This window comes from Triturus cristatus, chromosome 10, assembly GCF_964204655.1.
Source record: "Triturus cristatus chromosome 10, aTriCri1.1, whole genome shotgun sequence".
In the NCBI taxonomy this organism is placed as follows: domain Eukaryota; kingdom Metazoa; phylum Chordata; class Amphibia; order Caudata; family Salamandridae; genus Triturus; species Triturus cristatus.
The window spans coordinates 809,769,967-809,788,962 of record NC_140593.1 but is presented as its reverse complement, the minus strand read 5'-3'; the positions used below and the strand labels follow the sequence as shown (position 1 = coordinate 809,788,962).

Genomic DNA, 18,996 nt, shown 5'->3' with positions numbered 1-18,996 from the left:
AAAAAAGAGGTTTTATGTGGAGGACAAACATAAGAACTGTATTTATTGTTTGTACCCTGACCACAAGGCCACCGACAGCAAGATCTGTCGGACCTTCTCTTAAAAGACCTTGAGAGACCGTGAGGGACGTTTGCTCACCTGGTTGCAAAAGTTAAAGTCACGGAAAGACCCGGTATCTAGTGTCAGTGATGATGCCTCCTCTGCAACATCTTCGAGGAGATGTAAAAAAAGGCATAGGTCTTCACCTTCAACTTCATCTGACCCCCCTGCCAAAGCCTTGCAAAAGACCTCTGATAGGTCTGACAGGCGCAGTCCCATCAAATCTCCTCACCGAGGTGTAAAGGAGAGAGAAGGACTGGTTTCTGAGGCACATTCTATTAAGAAGGCGAGCCATGGGCCTTCGGTTTCACCTCCACCTTTTGAGAAGCCAAAACTGTTAAAAAAAACAGCTTCCGTCCTGCCTGAGGGGAAAGCTGAGAAGAAAATCCAGCAGTCGATGACGACAGCATCAGGTACGTCGACGAGAGCTTCGTCGTCTCCAGTGCCTTCGTCGACGCTGAAACCTGAGGTACCAGTTTCCATGTCGTCGACGATGATGACTACCTCAAAGTCGACGAGTACGACGACGTGGATGGTGTCGACGGAGACGACGTCAACGACGACGTCGACATCTACAGCTTCCAGCATGATACTTACGACGGTATCAACGACGATTCTGCCGACGATCACTCCTTCGTCGTCGACGATACAAAGTGTGGCAATTTCAATAAAAAGACGCCAGATTACACCGGAGATGACTTCTCCTCGTAGAGTGACACCACTACCTCCATCACTCCTTTAAGAGGAGGATTTTTCAGATGAAGATGAGGGTCCTTATGAGATGCATATAGCCCATCCCAATTACGTGTCAAATATCAGACCTCAGACTCTGAGGACTATTATATAGACCAAAGACAATATCTGCCGCAAACTGGGCAGGAACAGTCGCAGCAGGGCATGGTGGCTATGCCGTCTTCACTGATTGCTGATCTACAATTCATGTTGCTGGATTATAGGAAAAGATTTCCATCTCAATCCTACGGCCAACAGTCAGTGCAAGTGTCTCCACCTCCACCTCAATCTTCTGCTCCTGTTGCTCCTCCGCTTCCACAAGCTCCAGTTCCGGATCCCATGGAACCTCAACAAAATGTAGTCACAGTTCAAGATGACTCATCGAATGATGACTAGGGCACAATCTCAGTCCCAGATCCAGATAGGGAATGGGATGACTATATAATTCCGGATCCCACTTCTCCATCTCCGGATACGGCGGATTCTCCACCAGCAGATATAGGGGGTTTCCACAATTTAATGGAAAGAGCTTCCAAACGTTTCGATCTTCCCATACCATCAGTACAGTCGGAATGTTTTCTTTATGACTTGAAAGAGCCGTATAAAAAGTCTGTCCGTTCTATCCCAATTGTGGGCCATGTCTGGGATGAGGGGATAAAGGTAATGAAATCTCCAGCTACCATCATGCCTGTTCTTCCTTGACTGGAGAAAAAGTACAAAGCTCCGGAGGATAGCCCCGCTTGTCTGGTTAGCCAACCGAAACCGGACTCTGTAATTTATCAAGCGGCCCAAAGGAAGTCAAAGGATCCGTCGGCGCCCCTTACCACACCACTGGATAAGGAGGGTAGGCGTCTTGATAATGTGAGTAAGAGGTTCTCTTCTATGTCCAGCCTCCTGGTCAGGGCTGCTAATGCCTTGGCGATTCTGGGATGATATGATCGCCAGATGCGGTGCGACTTATCTCCGTATTTGGACCAGCTACCATAGGGCTCGAAGGCTGAGGCAAAGAAAATCCTGGAGGAAGGAGAGCGTTCTTCTTCGGATATTATTGATTGCGCAATGGACATTGCTACCACTGCTTTCCACTCTTTGGCAGGTGCGGCAGTCCTTAGATGGCAAGGCTGGCTTCAGGCCACCTGGTTTCGCCCGGATGTCCAGAATAAAATCCTAGATGTGTCGTTCGATGGTGAGATGCTTTTTGGAAAGCATGTGGACGTTGCTCTGCAGGACATAAAAAAGGACACGGAAAAAGCAAAGTTCCTGTGGACTTTGCAATACCGCAAAGTACATTTCCGTGGTGCGAGAGGAAGAGGTTTTTCTTCATACAGAGGTGGATACTAGCAGCAGCGCTATTCCTCCTATTCGCAACAATCTTAGTCTTACAGGCCCCAGTATTCTCAAAGACAGGGCCAATCGTCGTCTTTCTCTCGACAACCCTCTAGAGGACGACAAGGGTGCCAGGGGAGAGATTCCTCTAAGCGCCAATAGCGGCTTCCCGGCTCTGTTTACTGTTCCTTCACCCCCTGTAATTCCAGTGGGGGTCAGGATATCACAGTGCCTACACAACTGGCAGCTCATCACATCAGATTGGTGGGTTCTCAATATCATCCGATTTGGCCACACACTGGAGTTTCAACACCGTCCACCCTCCAGAGCCCCTCGCGCCACCGAATCCAAACATCTACACCTTCTACATCTGGAAGCTCACCAACTACTTCTCAAAGGAGCGATAGAGTCAGTACCTCTGTCTCAACGAGGCAAAGGATTCTATTCCCGGTTCTTCCTCGTTCGCAAGACCGTAGAAAAATGGCGCCCAATTTTAGACCTGAGGGAGCTCTACACCTATCTCATAAAACTCTCGTTTCGGATGGTATCCCTACAGGACATTTTGCGGCTTCTCAATCCAGGGGATTACATGGCACCTTCTTCTCAGACAGCTTCAAAAGCAGTCGAAAGCTGCATTCAACTTTTCAGTCATCTGGGACTTCAGCTCAATAAGGACAAGTCAGTCCTTTGTCCTTCCAGGTCGGCCAAGTTCCTAGGGGCTATTCTGGACACGGCTTGATGCAAAGCTTTTCCATCAGAAGAAAGACAGCAAAGACTGATCACCTCCGCCCGTCGTTTGCAAACAAGACGGTCTCTGTCTGTTCGCCTATACAAATCTCTTCTAGGATCAATCTCATCTTGCATTCCCTTAATTCTGCATTGCAGACTTCGTATGAGCCCGCTCCAAGAGCAATTGGACTTACAGTGGCGCCAAGCAGAAGGCTCTTTCGACGACAAAGTAATCATCACTCCTCTTATGAAAGAAGCAGCCAGATGGTGAATGGTCAAAGACAATATCTCAAAGGGTCTCACCTTCACAGTCACTCCAGCTCCGTTGACACTTACCACTGACGCCTCTCTGGAAGGCTGTGGAGCGGTCTTGCAAGACCTTCAAGTGAGCGGCCGCTGGCGGCCCAAACAACGTCTTCTCCACATCAACCTACTGGAGCTCAAAGCGATTCGTCTAGCTTTACAGGCTTTCCTTCAGAGGATTTGGAAATCCACCGTCCTGATCCGTAAAGACAACACGACGGCCATGCATTATGTGAACATGCAAGGTGGAACAAGGCCTCCTCTGCTGTCCAAGGAAGCACAAGAGATTTAGGAGTGGATTATCCGTCACCAAATTTCACTTTCGGCGGAACATCTTCCGGGTGCCCTGAACAAGACAGTGGATACGCTAAGTTGTCTCAAGTCTGTGAGCCACGAGTGGGAATTGGATCAGCTCACTCTGGAGAGAGTTTTCAATCTTTGGGGCAGACCCTCCATAGACCTGTTTGCCACTCCAGAGAACAGGAAATGTCAGTTCTACGCAAGCAGGGAACACCATCAGGGATCATTGGGGAATGCGCTTTCGATGGCCTGGTCAGGCGCCTTTGTTTATACCTTTTCTCCAATTCCGCTAATCTCACTACTATTCAGGAAGCTCAAAGCAGAACCCTGCAGAAGGATTCTAGTGGCACTGGCGTGGCCCCGCCAGTTTTGGTTTACAGAGCTTCCCCTGCTCTCCCAGGATCATCCAATTCACCTGCGTCCAATTCCTTCTCTATTGACGATGTCCCAGGGCCAAGTGGTACATCCGGATCCGAGCTCTCTGCAGTTGACTGCGTGGCTCCTGAGCACAGAGAATTTCAGGGCTTGAATATCCCTCAAGAATGTAGAGAGGTGCTAGCTCGGGCCCGCGCACCAAGTACGAATAAGACCTATCGTTCAAAATGGAAACGTTTCTGCCTATGGTGCCGCCAACAGAACATTCACCCTTTTTCTTCTGCTCCTGATCAGATTTTGCCATACATTTTGTCTCTGGCCAAGTCAGGTCTCGCCCATTCTTCTATCAAGGTGCACCTGGCAACGATCTCTAGGTTCAGACGAACATCTTCAGGCCCTTCTCTTTGGTCTGCGAGAATCGTGAAACAATTTTTAAAGGACTTTTTAGGGTTTTCCCTCCAGTTAGACCTCCTCCACCCATGTGGCAGCTCAACTTGGTCCTTGCTCAACTCATGAGGCCTCTGTTTGAGCCAATTCATAGGGCGGATCTTAAATTTCTCTCATGGAAGGTGGCCCTCCTCCTCGCTTTAACATCAGCCAGGAGGGTTGGTGAACTTCAGGCTCTCACTATTAAGGATCCGTTCTTGCAGTTCAAAAAACACACTCTTATCCTGAGGACAAATTCAAAATTCCTCCCAAAAGTTCCTACGGATTTTCATTTGAATGAACCAGTCATTTTGAAGTCTTTTTTCCCTAGACCGACAACTCCAGCGGAGAGGTCTCTTCATTCTCTGGATGTTCACAGGTGTTTAAAATTTTATATCCACGCACCAAGGACTTCACGATATCTACTCAGCTCATTGTCGCCTTCAGTGCACCTCGCAAAGGTTTTCCCCTTTCAAAACAAGGGGTTTCACGATGGATTGTCAGCGCGATCCACTACTGTCACCAAGCGGCTGGTATGCCCCTAGAAGGGCGGGTCCGGGCGCACTCGACAAGATCAGCTTCATCTTCAGCTGCTCTGTTCGCTGGAGTACTGATCAAAGACATTTGCAGGGCAGCTACATGGAGCAGTGCCCATACCTTCATGACACATTACTGCTTTGAATGTTCCACGCGGTGGGACAGGCTGTCCTAAGGAATCTCTTTCAGTGAGTGGTGAGCTTTCCCTTCTAACCCTCCTTCCTGTTATTGGTTCGCACATTTTGTATCTGATGATGTTTACTGACTGATATTTGGTAACTTTTATTTCTCATGCTGATATACATGCAAGGTGATACAATGTATTATTACACAAAATGTGCGCCCTTTTTCCCTAACTGCTAGCTATTCTGATGCAAGCTATGGGAATCTATGAAAGTTCCAATACTGGAGTAAGAAAACAAGTTACTTAACTGTAACTTTGGTCCTCCAGTATTGGTAACTTTCATAGATTCCCATGCGCCCACCCTCCTCCCCTGGGAAAGCTCAGTCTTCAGCATATTCTGTTATATTGTCCCACAACGGCTACGAAAATCTGAGGCTCTGAGGTTTTCTCAGGAGGGTTCTATGGGGTGAGGCTAATCTGATTGGTTGTTGTATTATTTTGGTCTCTTTTACAAAAAGAGGTGGATATACTACAAAATGAGATGAGGCCTAAGCCTTTTTTTCTCTTTTGTTCCCACTGCTATGGTATTTTTTATTTACCGAGGCTCCCATTCCGATGACGGGGAATGATACAAGCTATAGGAATCTATGAAAGTTCCAATACTGGAGTAAACATGATTTTGCCGTTGTCTCCTGCTACACACTCAATAGAGAGAAGACTGAGGTCAAGCTCCTTAACTCTCTAGGGGGCAAAGACATCTTGGGAGGCTCGAGCCTAGCATGGCAACCAGATCCAATTAAATACCTAGGCCTACTATTCACCAATGACCATATCTCCACACCAGAAGTGAATGAAGAAATCACATGCAAGAGAGTCTCTGATCTACTCAACCGTTGGTGGCCAACGTTTTTATCGTGGTGGGGTAGGGTAGAGATGATAAAGAGGATGATTACACCTATCGCTAACTACCTTATCAGTATGCCTCTTATGACTCTTTCAGAAGACTTTATAAAGAAAATCGACAAAGCCTTCAACAACTTATTATGGCAGGGAAGGAAGCCTAGGATATCTTTGTTAAAATTGAAATTTGCAAATCCATAGGTGGAGTTGGTCTACTCAATTTTAGAAACTACCAAACTGCTTTCCTCTGCAGACAAGGAGCAGCCTGGATTATAGAAAATCCACTGTACCGCCCCCCGTGGGTGGTAGTCGAGGCAAATCTAATTAAAGGCATCCCGCTACCAGCCATTATGACTATGACCTCATCAATCCCTCCACACTCAAAATACATTATCCAAAACACTAAGCAAGCTCTCAAGTGCTTAGAAGCTTACTCTGATGTCAGATTAGACTAATCCAACTTGGTGGCACTTTGGAACAATCCATTCTGAGTATAGATAAAATCCCAATCTATTGGGAGTATTGGTCACAGAAAGGTATCAATATGATAAAAGATTCGTATAACGATACCACTCCTAAGTCCTTTGCTACACTGCAACTAGAAAATACCCTGAATTAAACAGATCTATATACATTTTTGAACCTTAAAGCCCAGATCTCTAAACAAACCATAAAACCGACACCCCCTTCTCTCCCCATCAAACTGGATCAACTAGCTATAGCAGGCCACATAGTGTCTAAAATATATAAACTAATCATGTCTAAGCCAGGTAAACGACACACAGTTAATGAAAGGAAATGGGAAAGTGAAACTAATACTAATTGTATCTTGTGGGACTGGAAACGCATTCACACTTCTCCATTTAGGAATAAAATCTCGCCATCACTCTCACAGACGAAATATATGATCATCAATAGGTCATATTGGATACCAGCAAAGTTACACAAACTTAACCTCACTCAATCTCCCCTGTGCTGGAATTGCAATTTGCATGAAGGAGACTTACCACATATGTTATTCTACTGCCCTCTCTTGCAATCCTTCTGGGATAAGATCTTTGATCATTACGCATTACTTACATATTAAACCAGACAGAGACTTCTCATGTGTAATCCTAGGTTCCCTAGACCCCCAAATATAAAACGACAATGACCGTGACCTCCAAGACCTAATGTTCACTCTAGCGTGCAAAATAATATTGAGAAACTGGAAAAACTTCAAACAGATTGCCTACAAATCAATGCAAGAAGAACTAAACTTCCTAAGGGGTGCCAACAATATAGCACTAAAACTAACTCCTTGGCACTCTCCTTGTAGGAAAATGTGGGGCACTTTGGACGCTTCCTCCCTTACCTTCAAACCAGCATGAAGACCCTCTAAGACACCTATCTAACCACACCCAATCTCAGTACACCAGACACTGATCTTCTTGAGTAATAGCTCAATCCCTTTCTATACGCATCCTGCGACCATTGTAGCGACCCTTAGGAATTAATCCCTTCATTTTGGTTTTAAAATACAGGGGTTTATCACTCACCCTAGAAGTTTTATATTTCAGGTAAAACAGGCTTATGTCAACATGCAATGAGTATTCAGTAGACAATCGATACTAGAAGCTGTACTTATGTATTTGTTAAACCTTCGTGACATCCATTCCACCAATGATAGAACAGAGGAACATACTATTAACTATGTCTACACTTGTGTTATTTGTCAATATATATGTTAATGGTTATACCTATTTACACTCATACTAAGTGAGTTTAAAATGTATAATGACTACCTGTATTTTTCTTCTTTTTACTTCTCCTTTTTGTGTTGTATACCCTATTATGCCAATAAAAATTATTTGAAATCAAAAGAAGTTTCTGCGATTAAGTAATGGTACTGCCAGTCAGAAGCATAATGGGTGATGGGCCCAATCTTCAGGTGCATATATAGAAACACTCCTAACCCCTACAACTGGGTGTGGAAAAAGCCCAGTTATTTCCTAGAAAAAGTAAAAAAATAAAAAAAAATACCTGATTGTGAAAGACAGTGAACATAGGTTTCATAAGAGCAGCATTCTAGAGGATTCCCCTTTCATTTGTGCTTAGTAGCGACTCTAGCCTATGAAAATCAAAAGGGGAGTGAAGTTCAGGACGTCTTCAACTCATTGGCTCTAGATTGGGTCATATAATGATTAGGATAGGATGCACTTAATGCAGTGATAAATGAGTGTTTATTAACACCTCTGTTTAACCTTTAATGCCAATGTTTTCCGGCCCCACCACTGGGCATAATACGAGCAAATGAATCTATGGAACATCTGATGCTGGGGAAATAAAAATAAAGCAGACTTAGCAGTGATTTATGTTGTGGAAACACGTTTGGGTCAGACGAAAACAGCTTCTGTACTAATACTGTAATCAGTACCTGGTGAAAATAATCCTGGAAAAACACAATTCAAATAATATTGGGACAGACACAATCAAGAAAGAACAGATTTTCAGAGCACGTGATACTTGAAAAGTCCCTGATTGAAGCCATACTGTGTTCTGAAGGGACACCAGAGAGAGGTTCAGTAATGCAACTTCTGTATCAATCAAAACATTGCAGAATTGACAGGGTGTGATAGAGGTCACAGTCACTTCAAAGTAGCATTGTTTAGAAAGGACCTCTTGAGTCTTGCCCAAGGATATCCTGTTTAGTAAACAAGCACCACAACTCTCTAAGGGTGTAGCATTTTTTTGTCCTGGATCACACAACATCTACAATGATCATCTTGTATTTGGATGAGCAGCATTAGCCAATTCTGACCTCTGTTTCAGTGTCTGCATCAATGCCATGGTCAGTGCCGGTGGAACAGATCTTCTCATCGGTCTCAATAGTCTGCCAGTAGAAACCACGTGGTGAAGAGAAGGCTTTCTCCACAGCCTGAAATACACAACAGCGCAGATTCACTACTAGCACTCATTAGCTCATACCTGGAGAGAGCGTATGTCTAACTTCACTCTGAGATAACAGAGCACTATTGTAAAGGGATTCAAGCATCAGTTACTCTATATCCAGTGTGAGAGGAGTCCTTACTTAAATACATCTTTGTAATTTTCCATTCCAGAATGCTAAGAATGCAAATCTGATGGACATGTCTCCTCCAGTTCGCCCTAAGAAAATAGGACTGCAGGGAAGGGGGAAAAAGGAGGGAGGAAGGCCAAGAACACAGTACAGCATTCAGAGTTTATGGGAGTCGAAAACAATGAAAGAGTGATAAAAATGTAAGCTGAAGAAATAAAAAAAAATAGAGAAGGGAAGCAGAACACAAAAAGACAAACCTAAGAGAAGGACCCAAAGAACAAAAATAGGAAAAGAGGAGAAAGAGTAGGTGAGCTCAAGAAAAAACGTGCTTGAACATTGGTTTTGATGTTCAGAGGGAGAATTTAAATATGAAATACTCTCCACATGTAAAGCAATATTGTGTCTAGAGGTCAATGGTGATTAGAGAAGCTGTAAGAAAGTACTGGACACATGGATATACTATTTGTTCCAGGTAACAAGTAGCAGAAACTATGAGCTCCTTTCACAAAGGTAAGTGTCCTGTACTCCTGAATATTCATCACATCAAAGTATAGAAAAATAGGCACCTCATCACACAAAAAATTGTATCAGAATCTGCCTTTATCTCTAAAGGCACCATGTAAGTTGATCTAAAGTAGGCTAAGAGAGGCAGTGGATCCACATACCATGCAACCAAGGTGGCCCTATTCAAGTACCTTTCAACCAGAGTGAATATATGTATAGAGAAATCATACATCTAGGCATGGAGTGTGCTGACGGACACAGTACATCTACAGAAACCATGCATCAAGAGACCATGTGTTGGGATACATACCGGTCAACCAGAAGAAGTAGTGACACACTGTGTAAGACTAAGTTATCCAATATTCTTACCTTTCATAAATTCATGTTTGAATTATTCCAGATCATCACACTGAGAACCTTTGGTAGCCACTGTTAACATAGCATTGTATACTGACACTCAATAACAGTGAAAATAACCATTGATTACAAGCAACCAGCGAAATCCATGCTTGACCAGTCTGCACGATGACTAGGCCTGGGTGGTGAACTCTGCTCCATTCGCAGAGTTTGCCGCAATCCACAGAGCACGCGGAATTCCGAAAAACTCCGGAAGCGAAGCAGAGTTTTTTCCTCGCTCGCCAACATCAAGTTGGTGAACGAGGAAAATCCAACGCTAGACCACCTCCCAGAGAGATTTCTCAATCCGGGCAGTCTTGGATGGTCGCTTTCGCTCACGTTGAGAAACCTTCCATTCACATTGACGAAGCTGCCGCTCGAGTATAACTTCTATCGAGTGGAAGAAAGAAGCAGCACTCTCTTTCCATTTGCACTGATTTTACACCGCGGAACAAACACCCGGCGCTAAAAATCAGAGCGAACGACATGATGTAACGCACTTTGATGCTCGCAGAACTCCGTGTAGCGCGGCGGAGTTTTTTGTCACGCGGAACTCCGCCCAAGCCTAACAATGACGTGACCTGACACAGAGCTCTACCTCTCAGAGGCATCCAAATGCCAGACGTTCGACCTCGTAGCAGTGAAACATATACAATGAAACATCCCAATAAGGAGGCGTCTGTCATTAGAAATAGTTGTGAAGTGCATGATAATAGATTTTGGCATTTCAAAATGTTTCTCCTTCTCCATTCACCATTGTGGGAGTGCAGGGCGGATATACAGACGTGGAGGCTGAATATATTGTCTGATAGTAGATGTTTTATTGTCAGTAGTCACAGTTTTAAGCTTTACAACAGGGTTGGTGCGTTCTTCCTCTAGGTTGGTCTTCTTTCTCTCGGGTTGATAGCATCCAGACCATTGATCAGCTCCTTCTTCTTCAGGGCCTGTGTGCAGGGTTTGGTTTGCTGGCTCGTCCGTTGTGCTAACTTCACCCGGAGGCTCGCCAAGAGGGAAGAAATGGAGGCCGTCAGTATTGCTGTGACACCGTAAATACCCGTCACCTACACCCGGTAGTGTCTACGGAATATAGTCTGTGACCATAGGCGCGTTTCAACCAAGGGGGGGTTAAAGAGGCCACTACTGGTGGAAATGTAGCAAATCTCAGGGATTGGGGTGAGGGTTAAATAAAACAAATAGTACAATAACGGTGGTCAGGGCTCGGGGTTAAATAAAACAAATAGTGCAATAACGGTGGTCAGGGCTCGGCATGTCTCTCTGAGAAGGACTCTGTGGTGCCTGTGCTTACTTTAACCCTTATCCCCTTACAGTTCCGTCTCCTATACGAGAAGGATTCTAGTCGCTGTAGTTCCGGATGTGTGAGAACCCTGGAGTTCACCCTCTCACAACCATTATAAGGTATCGTAATATATGGTATGATTACGATAGCATCGTCCCAATCGTCATTTATTTGCTGTTGTATGTTTAACTGCCCTTGATTGGTTCTTATCCATAGAGGACTATGTGGAAAGGGCAGGATGCATGATGGCATGCTACTTAACAAGGTTTTGATTTTTCTGGCTACTCTGCATGCCAGTGCTTAATTTGAGCTCATGGTTGCAGATTGGGGCCAGCAACTCTCACTTTTGGGGACCTGCACTTATTTTTCCTCTTTAGACTTTGACCCAGAACAAGAGAGAAAAAAACACAAAGGTGGAAAGAAGGAGGACAAGACAGACAGAAACAGTATCAAATAAAGATAGCAGGGATGAAAGAACTGAAAAATTGAGATAAAGTGGTAAACATTGTAGGGGGGAATCAAGACTACCCATCCTCAGTATTCGGCACCAATGACACTCAAAAGCCGTGTGGGCTTCTGATCAAAACCTTGGGCCTCAGCACGTATAGTTTTACAAATTAGCCATTGTACTTGCCCCTTAATGAATATGTGAAGCTTGACACATTAGCTTGTGTTCGCTCTCCAACGATGGGAACACCTTCCCTTTCTTGGATAGAATTCTTATACAGTGGAACATATTATCTATGGATGGGTGAATCTCTTTGTAACATTTGGGAGGCCTTTGCAAATGTTGTTGCTCTGATCATCCAATTGTCCAGGTGAGGTTATATTGTACTTCGTGAAAATTATTTGCACAGACTTTGAACAAATGGTAGTGTCTGAACAGGAAATGACGGCTTGCAATCTTAAAGCACAGACATTTCTTGTGAGCTGTATGAATAAGAATAATAAAGAATGTTTCATCCAAATCCAGGGATGCAAAATCATATTGTTCTTTGGGAAACTGAAGCATTCAACTAAATTGGCTATCTGTTGAAGCCAGAATCAGACTCAAGATAGCTTGCCTGACTCATAAAGCCTTAAACTACAACACCCCGTACTACCTGGCAAATAAGCTAGAACTATCGGGCTCCAGCCGGGAACCTTAGAAGTACGTCCACCCTTCTCTTGAAACCTCCAAGATTAAAAAAGAATAGATCTTACAACCGTGCTTTCACTGGTCTTGCTCTGAGAATTTGGAACTCCCTGCCAACCGAGATCAGATCAAATCCTTCCACTACATCCTTTAAAAAACTGGTCAAACTAACGTTAACACCATTATCCTGTGATCATGCTCTTGTTTTTTTTGTTAATACCCAATTCTTGTTTGTACTACACTGATGCGTTTTATTGTATGCTTTTACGTTATTTTGATCTATTCCTCTATTGCATTAACTGGTGATCTCGCTCTTGCTTTTGTTATAATTTCCTTGATTCGTATTGCACTTCTCCGGTGCGTGTTATTTTTTGACGTTTTGCTCTTCGTGTTCTGGGGCACCGCTTATACCCCCAACTCTTATATTATGTTGTAACTTCACCTACTTTCCCATTGTATTTGTACCCTTGCTTGCGCCAACTCTGTACAGTGCTCTGATACCCCTATGGGTCTTGTTCGCGCTTTATAAAACTATTCAAATAAAATAAATAAATTCATGGAGTGTGACCATACAGAGGACATATTTTTGATTTAAGAGGTCTATTGCAACAATTGCTGTGGTGTACAGAAATTGGTGAATCTCACAGGGATGGGAATGGCATTGTCAGTAATAATGGAGCTGGTGGAAGCTGATGCTAAAAGCCATCAAAATGCCTGCCCCATATAGAGTCGGTGGTTGGATGGCTTTTTTTTTGCTGTCCATCACTGCCAGGAATATCCTAGTAAAAACGTTTTTAAAAGTTTGGTGTAATTGTTCATTACCAACGACGGATGCACATCGAACTTCTAAATGTCTTTTTATGAACCAATGTGATGGAGGTTCAGGCAAACCCATAGAGTGCACCGCTGTGAACTTCAAGTTCAAGTTTGGAGGGCAGCATAAAGGCATGGAGGAGGACGTAGTGATCTCCGCCACCCTGACTGCCTCTACTCCGTCAATCACCCTCTAAATCAGGCCTTATGTCAATGTACTAGGCAAGTTTAACCTACTTTTAATCCTTTTTTTTTAAAGTCCAGTCAAAGATTTACTGGCATTACTGTACCATAGTAAAATACAGGAACAAATTCATCTGAACTGCTTTGCAGTGGCTAGCCCTGTTCGTACTGCTCCACGGTTAATAAAAAGATGGTCCATCTCTCTAATTTCTTTAGTTTTATCAAGGTAGAATTCTGGAAGAAAATTGGGAAAGAAATAATCTGATTGACATGGATACTGCGTTAGAAAGGAAACTCGTCAGAGATCACACCATAACTTTTTCTTGATGGAAACAGTAGATTGTACTTTACTAGGGCCTGAATTTCTCTAACCTTACAGTAAGAAGCTATGGCCACTACAAAGGCTGCCTTCCAGGAAATATGTTACAGAGCCCCCTTATACACTAATATGCCTTAATAGCCTCTAATCAGGGACGCATTAAACCAAGTCACTTGCAGATTACACATAGTGTCACCATGGCCCATCCATATGTGTAATATACATTTGGGTGCCAAGCTGAAACTTTGTGATAAGGTCAGCGTGGTTATCTGTATCAGAAACACTTCTTTTCAAATCAAATTCCAGGACTTGTCCAGGGTCAGTCTCCAAAAATCTATCACGCTTTATGAAGGTTCGAAAGGGAAGCTAGGTGGCTTTGAATTTATCTATCCTGTTGATGCAGCACAGTTAGTCTCTCAAGAGCATATACTGACTATATATTCCCCCAGCAAATAGATAATGGTGGGGTGGTGGGCTGCTTCCAAATCTGTGCGAGTGCCATCCATGATACCACCAAAAGGTGGGTAATGAGTTTCTCTCATTGAGGGGTTAATGCGTACATGCTAGTTTCCACAAGATTGCCTAGTAATAGCAATAATGGGTGCAAGGGAAGCGTTATTCTCAGTATAGCCCTGGATGGTAAATAATAGCCTTTTAGTAGATGTGTGTGTGTTTTATAGACCATCACATGAAGGTACCCCTCTCACCATAATTTTTTTCTATCGAACTCGGGGCTGACGAACATCGCATGGAGTAATGTAGGGGAAAGATACCATCTGGTAAGAAGCCTGTGTGCATTTTTTATGCACTGTGCATATGGGAGATTTCAGAGCATCTGGCAGATTTTATTCCATGTATCATTGGATATTTCTGGGCCAAGGTCCCTTTCCCAGTACTGCGTGTATCTGTGTTTGGGTTTGGAGCCAATGTCTGAGAGTGCTCACTACAGCCAGGTGACTGCCTTCTGAAATACTTGGTTTGTGAATATAGTCTTTAGATGTGTTTTTTACACAGGACATTATCTTTCAAAGCTCCAGAGCTGGCCCAGTGCAACAATTGTTTGAGCCGAAAGTCATATGTTCTATTGAGATGCCATCCCTCCCGGATGGCCTCCAAAAACGAGACTACCCCTCTGAATACAGCTCATCTAGAGAGTGAGGTTTGCCATTGTTCCAGCCCTTAAAAAGACATTTGGTGAGAACCCGTTGGAAACCTGGATTATATATGATGGGAGTGAGAAGCAAAGGGTACGTAGTTGCGCTCTTCTTGTGTGTGATGCGATCCCAGTATTACAGTAAAATCTGTGTCATGGGGATCAGGTGTTGACTCCCTAGGTGGGCTCTTCTGGGGAACCCAGAGTAGGACAAATAGTGGTATCTGGGAAAAGTGTTGTTCTACCTGTACCCAACAATTGCTGCCAGGATTATGATTCCAATCAAGGGCTGGGCAGAGTTGGGCTGCCTGAATGTAGGTATCCACATCCGAAACGCCTACACCTCCCTCTGCTGTCTGCTAATATAGAGTGGCCCTTAAAACTCTAGGAGATTGATTCTTCCAGACACAGGAGAGGAGTTTATTCTGTATCTGTTCAATTATGAGTTTCAGGAAGCACAATAGGAGGGTTTGAGCCATATAAACTCCCTGCTCGTTAATGTAATGAATTATTGTTTTATAGTATGTTTGAAAAAGCTGGGATGTTGCTCTAAAGCTCAGCAGGAACAGCTTGAGAGCTAGATGAACTGCTCTCAGCACCAGTAGACTGATGTAGTAAATTTTTTCTTTTGAAAATCACATTACCTAGACCGGAAGACAGGGAAGCTTGGGCACAAAAGTCTGAGTCATAGTGTCCGGATGAAAGGCGACACCATTTAGGAGATTGGTCGATAGACACAACCAAGGGAAGAAATCAATTGTAGCCTTAGAAGGAGTTAACTCTTCTTCCCAGCTTTTGAGAGCAGGTTAAACTGGTCTTCCAGGCACTGTTGTAACTGCCTCTTACCCACTTCCACCTTTCTTCCCACACTGAAACAAATTGGACCAGAAATTGCCATCTTTGAACATGTGGTGTTCAACAAACTGACAGCTGCCCTGAAATATATCCCTATGCCAACATATAATCTTACTAAGGAAGAACACCAGGCCCTACATAATCTCATCCAAAACAAAAATATCACAGTCAAAGGCTGTGATAAGGGCGGTGGGATTGTCCTTATGGAGACCAATCAATATGTTGCCAATATGAGACAAATGCTTTCAAATACGGAACACTACATTCCCATTAAACTTGATCCTACAAAGAGGGTCTCGAAGTTAATTCTTGAGACAACAACCAAAGCCCTTGAAGAGAATTTGATCTGTGAGAAAGAATGTGACTATTTAAATGTAACAAATCCCAGAATGGCATCCATATACGGGGTTCCCAAAATTCAGAAACATAGCACTAATCCCCCGTGCAAACCCATAGTGATCACCATTGGGTCAGCTGCAGAGACCCTCTTGAAATATGTGGATGCAATTCTGCAGCCCCATGTCCCCAAAATTCAATCCTATATACGGGACGCCAGAGACATCATCAACAGAGTGGAACATCTTACATTTAATGATACGATACAAACTAGTAACAATGGACATAGAGGCCCTTTATAGCATTATCCCTCTGTCTGGCGCCCTGGAGTCGGTCTTATGGTTTATTGGGGCTTTTGTTATGTCCTGTTTAACTATAGTCTTACAGGAAAACACCTTTGAGTTTAGTGGACCGCTATTTAAACAAACCAAGGGTGTAAGCATAGGGGCCTCTTGTGCCCCTACAGTGGCCAATATATTCATGGCGCACTAAGAACATAAATTTGTGCACAATGAGATAGCCCCATTCAGTGAGTCCCTCACTAGCTGGTCCAGATACATAGATGATGTATTTCTTATCTGGACAGCAGCCCCTCATGGACTCACTGAATTTGTGTCATGGTTAAACCTTTGTGACACAAACATCATTTTTACAGCAACCTGCAGCAACAGTAATGTAGAATTTTTTGACATAATGATTAAAGTAAATGAACAAAAATTGATAGTTGACCTTTACACACAGCCTACTGCACGAAATACGCTGCTGCATTTCAACAGTTACCACCCCAGGACACAAAAAAACAGTATACCATTTAGCCAGTTCCTGCGATTATGCAGGAACTGCACAAATTTGATTGTCTATGAAACCAGGGCCACTGAAATTAAGGCCAAGTTCATAATCAGAGTCTACCCAAGCAGATTAGTACGTGAATCTTTCAAAAGAGCACAATACTATGATAGACAACATCTGCTCACACCCAAGGAACCAAAAAAGAATGATCGTTTGGTGCTAGCCACACTTCATTCGACAATGAATGACAACATCCGCCATATAGTAAACTCCAATTGGCACATTTTGCATGCAACCAGGGACAGAACTTGTCAAATACCTAAACCCCTGTTTGCCCATCGTAAGAACAAAAATCTGAAAGACTTGATTACACGTTCACGCATAACACAGACAATAAAAGAACCTACACAAACCACACTTAGTGGAGTTAAGACTCTGGTAGGGAATTATAAATGTATGTCGTGTGTGGCATGTCCATTCGCCATAGAAACTAAACAGCACTCAGTAAATGGAATGACCGTTAGTCTCCAATCTCTCACCAACTGCAAAACTACCAACATAGTTTATTTAATCACATGCCCTTGCAAACAGGCATACGTGGGGGAAACCTCACGCTCCATGGCAACACACTTCACTGAACACAGGTCCGCGATCAGGACCAAAAAAATTCAAGCATCTTTGGTCCAACATTATATGGAAGCGAACCACACTACAAAGGATATTCAATGGCTTATCCTTGAGAAAATCCATACCAATGGCCCTGCAGGCACAGAAATCCGAAAACGCAGGGAGGTTTTTTGGATCTTCACTCTGGATACATATAAAAAAGGCCTCAACAGTGAAATTCCCTGGAGCCAGGCAATAAGATTCAACAACAATTGAGTGTATGAATTAGGTGTAACACATGGGCAATATACATGTTTTTCCGCTATAACATATAGACATCTGGAAAATCAACTTTTTAATCTTCTTGGAGACATAGATAGATCGTTCTTGTTAGGTAGGAACAGCATGACAGCTATGAAAAATTTGAATGCTTTACTGTTTTTTTAGTAGAACTTCAGTGAAACACTGTAGCACTGCTCGCAATATTTATTCAATATATATTCTTTTTTCAATATTTCATTTTTGTATTTCTTCTTTTTTTTAAACTTTAAATATACTGATATTATATGCTGTACGTCTTTAAAGTTAAGCAGAAAAACACGATAGGTCGACCAGCATATCATTCACACCACTCTACCAAGATGGCGCCCAATAACACTTTTTTAATTCATTGCGTATTTCAGCATTGTACATTTCCGCCTAATCCCCAACATTCTACTAAGATGGCGCCGAACATGACCATTGTAGTCTATTTTATTGAGCATCCTAGCAGCGGGCAGTGATACCTAGCTTCACACATGCGCACCAAGACTTCTTCGCCGGTTAAATCAGGCAACGTTTGGCGCGCATTATTTCCCCCACCAGTGATTGCAGAATGCACGGTAATTTTATGCCATGCACTAACGCCACATCATACTGAGACAGACGAGAGCCTCCGTCTGCTCGGATCATCCCGGGACCTCTGTACAAGCTCAGAGGTGAGCCACCCGGTTACGAGTTAGCGGGACTCGCACCATTCTGCATTGGCGTTCTACCGGGCTCCATCTATCCTTCACATTTTTATCGCTTAAGGTAAGATATCCTCTGTGGGGCTATCGCTATATAACACACTACTATGCTTAATTAATCAGAGGGCCGTCATAAGGGATAAAAGGGCACATTATTTGTTCTAGTGTCTTCCCCATATTATGCAAGGGAGGTTGCGATATGGGGATGCATTATCCACCGACCTGAGGCTCATATTATCGAGCCAGCGCCATGTTGTTGCTGAGCATATTATCTGTCAGGCACATGATATGGTAACTTGACATAAGGTAGCCATTATGCCAATACACGTATAGACACTCCATCTGTTGAAATTGCCGCATTTGTTAGGTCTACTATAATTGAAGTCAAGTAGCGTTACAGATTCCAGCCATTTAGTAAGGAATGTTGGGTTAATTATCATTTCAGGAACTTTGCTGTTTTTAGTGAGACTACCCTACAAGTTCCAATCTATTATACGTGGGAGGGTACGTTTTCTCTCTCTCCTTGACATTCCATGTTCAACAAACAATACATCCTGCATAGTAACAACTATGGTCTCCTTGGGTTTATTCCATTCAGTTTACACACAACATCCTCCTCTGAAGATACCGCTTCAAGCTGACATTATCAGCAAGCAATCACAGCTCTAACGAATGCATGAGCTTTATATAAGGT

The 18,996-nt window shown here is 43.4% G+C and overlaps 1 protein-coding gene across 1 annotated transcript in view; it reads right to left on the bottom strand.

Annotated features, from left to right (window-relative positions):
- Nucleotides 1-18,996, bottom strand: part of DNAAF8 (dynein axonemal assembly factor 8) — an 816,395-nt gene that overhangs the window by 541,624 nt on the left and 255,775 nt on the right. Inside the window, exon 13 of the mRNA XM_085628378.1 lies at nt 8,652-8,768. Coding sequence (XP_085484504.1) covers nt 8,652-8,768 — 117 coding nt within the window. The remainder of the gene's footprint in view (nt 1-8,651; nt 8,769-18,996) is intronic.